The 10,350-nt window shown below is 34.7% G+C and overlaps 2 protein-coding genes across 2 annotated transcripts; one reads left to right on the forward strand and one right to left on the reverse strand.

Annotated features, from left to right (window-relative positions):
* Nucleotides 1–519: 519 nt before the first annotated feature.
* On the reverse strand, nt 520–1,954 carry LOC18010731. Its single transcript, XM_006393345.2, has 4 exons — nt 1,708–1,954; nt 1,509–1,591; nt 889–944; nt 520–802 (listed from the first exon to the last, which is right to left on the reverse strand). The coding sequence occupies exons 1-4, from the start codon at nt 1,877–1,879 to the stop codon at nt 724–726; spliced, it is 390 nt and encodes a 129-aa protein (XP_006393407.1). The 5' UTR covers nt 1,880–1,954; the 3' UTR covers nt 520–723.
* Nucleotides 1,955–2,144: 190 nt separating this feature from the next.
* On the forward strand, nt 2,145–6,447 carry LOC18010816 (putative 3,4-dihydroxy-2-butanone kinase). The gene is made up of 20 exons (XM_006393346.2): nt 2,145–2,282; nt 2,693–2,766; nt 2,847–2,910; nt 2,997–3,109; nt 3,193–3,240; nt 3,357–3,428; nt 3,500–3,589; nt 3,726–3,899; nt 4,015–4,098; nt 4,248–4,303; nt 4,432–4,562; nt 4,649–4,741; nt 4,903–4,967; nt 5,090–5,233; nt 5,319–5,362; nt 5,464–5,547; nt 5,643–5,716; nt 5,800–5,912; nt 5,999–6,094; nt 6,174–6,447. Exons 1-20 carry the CDS (start codon nt 2,243–2,245, stop codon nt 6,297–6,299), a joined length of 1,785 nt encoding a protein of 594 aa, XP_006393408.1. The 5' UTR covers nt 2,145–2,242; the 3' UTR covers nt 6,300–6,447.
* Nucleotides 6,448–10,350: the final 3,903 nt, after the last annotated feature.

Consider the following 10,350-nt stretch of genomic DNA (forward strand, 5'->3'; position numbering starts at 1 on the left):
AGAGTCTTATGATAAGACTAACACTACTTAAGTTAATTAAGCCGGCTTCTCAAGATCTCAAGTACTACTAGTAATTTTCTACAAAGTGGTGCCACTTGATTGAGATCTACAAATTTTTGTTTTCCATGAAGTAAACATCAACTCGACAGAATATCTAGAAACAAAACAAAATCTTTCAATTGACCCAAAAAAAAATTGCTTAAACTTTCCAACAAATTACCTTCTATTAAGAGTTAGTTTTGCAGATTAACAGGTTTTCGGCCACTACAAAAGGCCCAAGCCAGTTTGATACACAATAAGTAGTGAAGGTAAGGGCTTATTTGGCTATTCGACCAGCCACTTGATTCGCCTGGCGAGGTAGTAAAATATAAGGAGATTAGGTACTGAACTGAACAGACGTATGGTGAGGATGTGCCATTCTTTGACAGGGTTTGTAATATATGCACCCAATATTTGTTGTCGTCTAAGAATTGATATTTAACACCAAGAGTTTATGCACGATTTTCGGTGACTGCATTCTTTTTTTTTGCAAACTGAAATTTAGAAAATTTGACATCCCCACAACGCCAAGATCATAAAATGAACACTGACTGTATAGTCTGCAAAGCTGTTCACGATACTCGTAGTTCGGTTCAGATTTAGTAATATTCGAAAGTAAAAATGCAAAAATTTGCTTTACTTATATAGTTGTTTTGAGGAAGTAACTCTCTATACTCGTGGGGATTACTCGTCCTTGTATCTCTTCTCTGCTTCTTCCAAACGCTCCAGGTCCTTGTTGTACTTGCAGATACGGTAGATGCACCTGTCAATGAAAATACAAGAAATATCAGTGGATTACACGAGTGACTGTGTGTTTGTATGACTAATAATAATGGCTGATGATGTTACCAGTAGAGAAGTATTCCTGCAGCGCACAGAACCACATTCCTCTGAGCCTTGTAGATCTGTGGTAAACATGCAAAACACACAACTCGTTTAGTAAGCAAGCATGAGGAATTTTTCAGATGGAAGGAGAAGAAACTAGGGATGATCTAACTATCCGAGAGTTGGAAATTGATTCTGGCGACTGCAACTACATACCAAAAAGGTTTCGATGTAATGCTTTTCCATGAATATTACAGCTTGAGTGATAATTAATGACCAAGAATCAATTGCTAATAGATTCACAAGAACATTGTGCCATTTTCCTAAACACAAGCCCATGTTACTATTTGTGACAGTAGCTAGAGCAATGATTTTTAAGGAGATATGAGCACATCAATGAGAGACCTAAAAAGATTCATTCTTGACCTTGAGAGAGTAATATCTATACAACTTGCTTAAACAATGAGAGCCAAATTCACAGATATTTTAGCTACAATCTTGGTTTTCAGATCAAAGAGAAGAGAAATTAATCAAGATAATGCTATCAACCTAACAATTTACAGTTCACAAAGTTTCAGAAACCTAGAATTCAGCTGTAGTATCAAAGACTAAATTAGCAAATTACAATTCCAATTGGCACTTACAGATTTCTCGTAGCGATCCCGCTCTGTAGCAGTGCATACCTCAGATGAACAAGAAAGTCTATGCTCACTCTTCCAGTAAATATCTAAAAGAAACGAATGAAATCAAACTAAAATTAGCATCAATTCGAATTCCGAATAAGAAATATAATAATCAGATGATAAACAAAAACTCAGAATCGATTGAGAGAGATGTGGTTACCGAGGAGCTGAAATCCGGCGAAAGCGACGATGGAAGCAGCAGGTTGGAGAATAAGAGAGACAAGTGATACGACACGTTTCTTCACAAGCATAGGGTATGGGAGAGTCAACACGACGGCGATTACAACTTCTGCGGCCACCACATACGACAGAATCAACCATTGCAAAGCCATCTTTTTCTTCTTCTTGACCTCTCTCTGTGTCTTCTTTCTCTTTCGTGCGAAGTAGACGAAGAATATAGACGAACCGTGTGCCTGTGACACGTATTTTGTTTCTTACTAATTAATTCATTTTTTTACTTGTTGGGCTCACCTCCGGCCCAATATTACCATATATCGATTTGATCCCAATTTTCCGGTTCAGTTCGGTTTAGCGGGTTGAGTTTCGGTATTCCGCTGCTTCTTCTTCTTCGTCTTCTTCTTTCCTCTCTGCTACTGTTGAGTGTTGGACTCTTAAAGTTTCAATTCGTCTATTCTTTCTTTCCCTATGTGAGCTTCTCTGATTCTCAAGTTTAGCTCTCCTTGAAAGCTAGCACTATGGTTCCTCCGGCTAAGAAATTTATCAATAACCCGAACGGTTCGTTCTCACTCGCCTTCTTCTTCGTTCTCCTTTTGCGTTTCCCTGTTTTAGAATCGTGAGTTCTATGTTTTGGACGGTTGATCTCAGTAATTTTTCAAATTTTCGGATGAGAATTTTGCATGGTGACCTACCTAATATATCCAAATGCGTTACTGTGTCTCTTCACATTGCACGATTATTGGTATTTTCTTCTTCTTCTTCTTCCCCTCGTTTCGGCTTTGCGATTTTCAAATTTCTGCTACTCCATTGTATGTCTGGCCGTTTCGTTTTTTGACGAATGGAGAATTGGATGAGAACGGAGCATCTAAAATTCAGAGTATTTTCTGGATTTCGTTCCATGCACTTGAAATACCGATTGCAAGAGAGAAATATCATAAGCTGTTTCTCTTGTTACTGTGCAATGGCAGATGTTGCAACCGAGTTCATCAAGGGTCTGGTCGAGACGTATCCTGGGCTTCAGTATTTGGATGGCCTTCCTAAGGTTATTAAATATCTCACCACTGTTCGATTGTGCAAAACCTCGGCTTATTCAGACGATTGAATGTTTCCATGACTTCACAGGTTAAAGTTGTTCTGCGAGCTGATGTCTCCGCTGCAAATTATGACAAGGTTTCCGTTATATCAGGTAGGAGTTTCTTGTCCAAATCTTCTTTCTGTTTGATTGAGTTTAGTTTCGTTTCTCGTGTTATGCAATGCCATTTTCTGAAACAGGAGGGGGAAGTGGGCATGAACCAGCACAAGCTGGGTACGTTGGAGAAGGAATGCTAACCGCAGCTATTTGCGGAGATGTTTTTGCTTCACCACCCGTTGATTCCATCCTAGCTGTTAGTCTTCCCAGAGTTTTCTCTTCGTCTTTTTCTTCTCTTGAGGCTTTCAAGTGAATGGTGGAGATTTTGTGTAAATCCAGGGGATTCGAGCTGTAACTGGTCCGATGGGATGCCTCTTGGTTGTCACGGTACTTAGATCATGGCTAGAGAGATGCATATGTGTATCAATAGCTTTGAAGAATTGTGAATTATATCTCTCAATGTGTTTGGCTGATCTAGCTTCTCCTCTAACTCTATTTGAAAGAACTATACTGGTGATCGCTTGAACTTTGGCCTAGCAGCTGAGCAAGCAAAAACCGAGGGCTTCAAAGTAGAGGTAGTTGTCCGTTTATTGTTTAGAATTTGGTAAGAGTATTAGTAAATAGAATGACATGATCGATATTGTAGACTGTGATCGTTGGAGATGATTGTGCTCTACCCCCACCGCGTGGCATAGCTGGACGCAGAGGTTTAGCGGGAACTATTCTTGTCCATGAGGTTCTCAGTCTTCCTTCATTCTAAGCTAGCTTGTCGTAGCAGCTTTTGCAGTCGATGATCCTCATATTGTTTACTATTTTGATTTCTTAAATTTGCCTCATACAGTTTATTTCTTATTGTTATTGGTCACGGATAGGTTGCTGGAGCAGCAGCTGCTGCTGGACTTTCTTTAGCAGAAGTTGCGGCAGAAGCAAAGCGTGCATCTGAGATGGTTGGGACCATGGGTGTTGCACTATCTGTTTGTTCACTTCCGGGACAAGTTACATCAGATCGTTTGGGTCCAGGGAAAATGGAGCTTGGGCTTGGAGTTGTATGTTGTTTCATTTCTTGTTTGCTTCTATGCCATAGGAAAGAGATAGCTCCCATCATTGCTGTTTCTTGTATCTTTGACTTTTTTTTCTTGCTGTCTTGAACTTTTCTTTCAGCATGGGGAACCTGGCGCTGCTGTGGTCGACATTCAACCTGTGGATGTTGTAGTTTCCCATGTTCTTCAACAGATACTGAGTCTAGTATGTGCGCTACTCCTGTTTTCTATGCTGAAATTTCTTCTTTCCATAAATATCTTCCGGTTATTGACCTACTGTCTCCAAAATATTAGCATTAGAAAATACATGTATCGTGTTTCATTCATTGGCCTATGCATTCATTCTAACTGCAGGAGACTAGTTATGTTCCAATTACACGTGGTAACAGTGTAGTTCTGATGGTTAATGGGTAAGCTTGTATATTCCATCTTCCTATATAGGTGATCCTTGTACGTATTTTCACCATACTATGTACCCACTTTTATCTGAATATTTAGCCAGTGAATGTTTTTATTTTTTTTTCTTGTTGTTTTGCAGCTTAGGTGGTACCCCTCTAATGGAACTTATGATTGCTGCTGGAAAAGCAGTCCCTAAATTACAGTTGGAATTTGGACTTGCCGTTGATAGGGTGTATACTGGATCATTTATGACCTCTCTTGATATGGCAGGTGATCGTTTATTGTTGTGTTGTGTCTATGTAGAGTTACCGGTTTTATGTTGTTGCTCTTATACTCCTTCCTTCCTTCCTTCTCAGGGTTCTCGATATCGATCATGAAGGCTGACCAGTCAATTTTAGAGCGTTTGGATGCTCCGACCAAGGCTCCTAGTTGGCCAGTTGGCACAGATGGTCTGTGTGATATAGTTAAATTGTCTTTCTTGTGGAACTTAGATTGTAAATTCTTCATTCTGTATCATTATTTGGTTCTGTCTTTGTGGTTTTCTATCTTGTGTCATTTCAACGTTGGATTTCCCCTTTTTGCTGAGCTCAACACAAATTTCCCTCTTCAGGGAACCACCCACCAGCAAAGATCCCCGTTCCACTGCCTCCCTTCCGATCAACAAAAAGCAAAGAGGTTAGTATTAGGCTTGCTAAAAATCGATGCTTAGAAGATCTTCAATGAGATATGATCATCTTTTTGTCAGTTTCATAAAAATTTGCCAGTAAATAATGGCAACTTCCAATTGGTGATATTAGTCTCTAAGCCGACCTCAAGAACTTAGTCAACAAGGTCGAATTCTTGAGGCAGCTATTGAAGCAGCAGCGACTGTGGTCATCAGTCTGAAGGATAGTTTGAACGAATGGGATGGAAAAGTAGGTGACGGGGACTGTGGATCAACAGTAAGTCCGGTTGTGAAATGTTGTTTAACGCAAAACTTTGCATTGCGCATGTCATAAAATCTTATGCATGCTTCGCCATTCATAGATGTGCAGAGGCGCAACAACGATTCTTGAGGACATGAAGATGTAGTGAGTCACTTTACTCTTTAACTCCATTTTACTTCTTCTGTTCCTCTGTTTAGCGGGATTGTTTCTTTACCATTTGATCCCTCTGTTTCTCTGTTCTCTAGTTATCCGCTCAATGATGCTGCCGAAACTGTGAATGAGATTGGTTCATCGATCAGAAGAGTCATGGGAGGAACAAGCGGAATAATGTAAATCGATGTATTTATTCTTGACAAGTCTTTTTCTGTACAAATGGTCATCCATTTGTGCAACTACTGATAAACTGTCTAATGTGAATTAACAGTTACAGTCTCTTCTGCAAGGCTGCATACGCGGAGTTAAAAGCTAATGGTCAGCCAGAAATCACTCCCAAAGACTGTAAGATAACGTTTCTTGCACTGGCATTAGTTATTTCCAAAAGGCACATGTTGGCCCTATGAATTTGATTTCCGCTTGAATAGGGTCTGAAGCACTCAAGTCATCTATCTCTGCTGTCGATAAATACGGTGGAGCAACTGCGGGTTATAGAACGATGTTAGATGCGCTCATCCCAGCTTCGAAAGTCCTTGAGGAGGTGATTGATCAATAGTTTTACTCTCACCGAAGATGGATATTTGTAAAATACTGATGAGCTTTGGTTTGATTGTCACTTGTGAGCAGAAACTGAGTGTTGGAGAGGACCCTATTTCTGCTTTTGTTCTGTCTGCTGAAGCTGCAACTGCAGGAGCTGAATCAACCATTAAAATGCAAGCACAGGTGAGGTTTAATGAATTCTATGTGCTAGAGGATGCGTAATATCTTTTCATCTGATCTTATGGTTGAGATTGGAGGACAGGCCGGGAGATCAAGCTATGTATATGTTGAGATTCTTGCATCAACTCCTGATCCTGGCGCAATGGCTGCGGCGGCATGGTACAGCGCCGCTGCAAGAGCCGTGAAAGATCAGACCCACGGGTCATGATCCGATGGACTAGACTCTGTGAGAGGTTATTACGAGCTGTGTTGATTTGAATTCTTGTGTTTGTTGGCTCAGGGGTCGTTTATTATCTAATGTTTGTGAGTTCTGACTCTGTGATCATATGCAACAAATGAGTTTGGATTCTGAATAATCGCATCTCAGATTGCATTTTGCTCTGGCCATCGGTTACGCCTTTGTATCCTTTGTCCATCGCAACCCGACCGTCTGTCAACGCACCAATTCATAAGCTTCAATGTGCCAAACTCATAGATTGAGCTTATCTTCAAGGTTACAATGTCATGGACCCTAGACCAAATCTAAAAGCACATCACTCTAGATTGCTATAACATTCCACAACAAAGCATAAAGAGTAAAATAACTATCCAATACTATATAGATTATTCACTTACTTCTTAAGACTAGTCACAATCCGTTCTTTCTCACAAGTCCCAACTCCCAAGTGCTTTATATACACTGTCCAGCCTCTGTGAAGAAACACAGATGCTGAGTCAACATACCGATCCAACCAGACACCTGCATTACTTTACACACCATCATTAGACATCCACTTCTATTGCTTATTTACTTGGATACTAATTTTTGAGAATTCAGACCATTCGTATGGACCAAAGCTAGCTTATTGATTACAGACCATCTACAAGCCGGCTTTCCACCAGAAACTGCCCTGATTAAATCTCAGAGCCACCCACGCTTTTTCCCACGGATCAAATCATCATCATATATATATATATTATTATATTATATATATCATAAGCGAAGTAAAAATTTCGTTTAAAGCTTTCTCATTCAATCTCAGGGTGGCTAATTACCCTTTACCCTTTTTAAATTTGTTTTGATTATTTTTAAAAAAAAGTAGAAAAACAAAAAAAAAATTGTTTAAATCTAAAATATAAATCATGATTAAAATATAAGTTGTAATATTAAAAAAATCTAAATTCACGATTTTATCTGAATAATAAAACATAAATAAAATATGTTGTTAATATTAAATATTATTCACGATTTAATTTCTAAACAATATTCTATAACAGAAAATATGTATCTTATCTAACAGAAAAATATGTTGGTTTTAATATTTAATATTAATATTTAATAGTATTCACGATTTTATTTCTAAACAATATTCTATAACAGAAAAATATGTATCTTATCTAACAGAAAAATATGTTGGTTTTAATATTTAATATTATTTGTTACATGGAAAATTATTTTGTTTCATGGAGTTTTTTACCAACACTGCGAAAGTTAATACTTACTATACAGTCTAATGTATATTTATTAGAATAAGATGAAGACAAATAAGAAGACAAAGATAAACCAGAGGACTTGTTTTCAAGCTAATGTTTATTTATTCAATATAATGTGAAAATAAATAAGTAAAAAGATGAAGATAAGCGAAAGAAAAAATGGAAGAGTAATATAACTAAAAGATGGATACAATGAATAATGAGAGGGAAGAAAATCTGGAAGAAAAAATAGAAAAGAAGTCGGAGGAGACGAACACGATGAAGAAGTAGAAGAAAAAACGGAAGGAAGAAAAAAAAAATTAAAAAAAAAGAAGTAGAAGAATAAGAGGAAAAAAATCAAAACATAAAGAAAAATACAAAGTTGATGACAAAGAAGTAAAAAAAAACGAGAAAAAAGACAAACAAAAAGTCGTGATTAAGAAGAAGAAAAGAGACAGTGTTGAAGAAGACAAGAATAATTAAGGTGAATAGGAAAGAGATGAAGAAAAAAGAGTAGAAGAAGAAGAATTTGGATAAAGATGTCTAATAAAAACTAAAAGAAGAACAAGAAAAAAAAACTCAAAGAATACAAAATGATGATGAAGAATTCAAAGATGATGAAATAGAAGTAGGAAAGTATGTGGAAGAAAAGAAAACAAAAAAAATAAAGAAGAAGAAGAAGAAGAAGACATAAGAGAAGAGGAAAAAGATGTAGAAGTCAAACGCGATGATGACGATGAAAGAAAAATATGAAGAATAAAAAATGGAAATATAGATTTAAGAAGAGAAAGAACACAAAGAAGTAGAAGACGAAGACGATGAAGAAGAAGAAAGAAAAGATGGGGAAGAAGAAAATCCAAAAGGTGAATAAGAAGAAGAAGCAAAAGCTGAAATTTATGAAGAAAGGGAATAAGGAAATGACGAAGAACAATAAGAAAAAAATGTTAAAAAAGTAAAATATATAGGACAATACAAAGATGTTAAAGGATTTTTACAAGAAAAACCGTAAGAAGAAGAACAAGAAGACAAATGACTTAAAATGGGAGGAGAAGAAGAAGAAGAAGAAAACCATAAATAGAAGACTTTAAAAAGAAAAATATAGGAAAAAAACTAGATGAATACCTTATTGAGGATAATGTAAATGAGGAAACATTTGGAGATTTATGATTTTGGAGGCACTGAAAAAGAAGATGAAAAATTTAGAAAAAAAGAAGAATAGTCGAAAGAAAAAGAAAAAAAGAAGTCAAAGAAAAAGAAAAAAAACTTATAATATTTATGTATTATTCATGCATATGTGATAATATATTTTTTTATAGTTCATTTCATATATAAACCATGACAGACATATATAATCTGTTTTATTTTTTTTAAAAAGATAAAAAATATATTTAGTAAGAATAAATATTTTCGAATGATACCGTTTACTCTATTTTAATTCAAACTAGATTTTAACCCCGTGCGTCCGCACAGGAATGTTTTATTTTTTATTTCTAATATAAGTTGTATTTATTTTTTTGTTTAGATATAATTTATTTTTGTTATTTATTTTTTTAAATCAAAAAATTGTTATCATATTTTAAACAGTAAAATTTGTAAATTAGTAGAATAAGAGTATACATTAATTAAGTATACATTGATCTAATGTTAATTATAAACTTTGTTATTATGTGAATTTAGATTTACACATAAACAATCTATATATCTATGAATTTGCTAATCCATCCGTTTAGTTGTCTTAAATCATTTTTAATATCTTACATATTTTGACAAACTAACCCGTATAAAACTATAATTATAATTGTATAACCCTATAAATATTTACTAATATGGAATATTTAGACCAATTGATTATGAAAAAATATAATAAGATATTTATTTACTATTTGTGCTATTAAAAGAATATATATATATATATATAAACAGGCTAACCTGTTAGTTTAATTGTCTCAAATCATCTTAATATCTTACATGTTTTAATAAATTAACTCATGGACCTTATATATATATATATATAACTCTAATCAGCTCGATCATATTATTGTATAATATAAATATTTATTAATCTCAAATATTTGATATTTTAGACCGAATGTTTATGATAAAATACGATAAAATATTTATTTACTATGCATTTTTATAAGAATATTATTTAAATTTAAAATTTTAAATTAAATCTTTCCTGTATTTAAGAAATTCTAAAGTATTAAAATTATTATCTAAATTTTTGTAATAAAATTTAATTATATTTTTTTGAATTTTTTGAATTTAAATTAAATTTAATGCAAATTTTTGTAACTAAATTTAATTAAATTTCTAATAATTTGAAATTTAAATTAAAGATGACCTAGATTTTAGGAAATCTAAAAATATCTAAATTAATAACTAATTTTCGGAAATTAAATATAAAAATAAAATAAAATATTATAAAAGAACTTTGGGAGTGTTTGGATGCAACCATATTTATCTCAATAACACAAATGATGCAAGATGACAGTTTGATATTTTCAACACATTCTCAAAATTTACAAAAATATAGTGACAGATTCCATCAATTGGTTATGTTTTAATTAATAAGACTTTCTATCCACGCAAGGCGCGGACAACTACCTAGTCGTATGTAAACCGACAGAAAACCATAATTTATTTTTCCAGAAACTCTATTTTTTTTCCTGTTTACATTTTTTTTTCGGGAAACCTATTTTCCTTCACGTTATGGATATAAAATAGGGTAGCCAGGTCTCTTAACATAGCTAGGTTTCTCTAGGTCTTCTACTGCTAACATGTCTCTCTCCTTCCGATCAGCAATC

The sequence above is a fragment of the Eutrema salsugineum genome, unplaced genomic scaffold (genome assembly GCF_000478725.1).
Source record: "Eutrema salsugineum unplaced genomic scaffold, Eutsalg1_0 scaffold_7, whole genome shotgun sequence".
Lineage (NCBI taxonomy): Eukaryota > Viridiplantae > Streptophyta > Magnoliopsida > Brassicales > Brassicaceae > Eutrema > Eutrema salsugineum.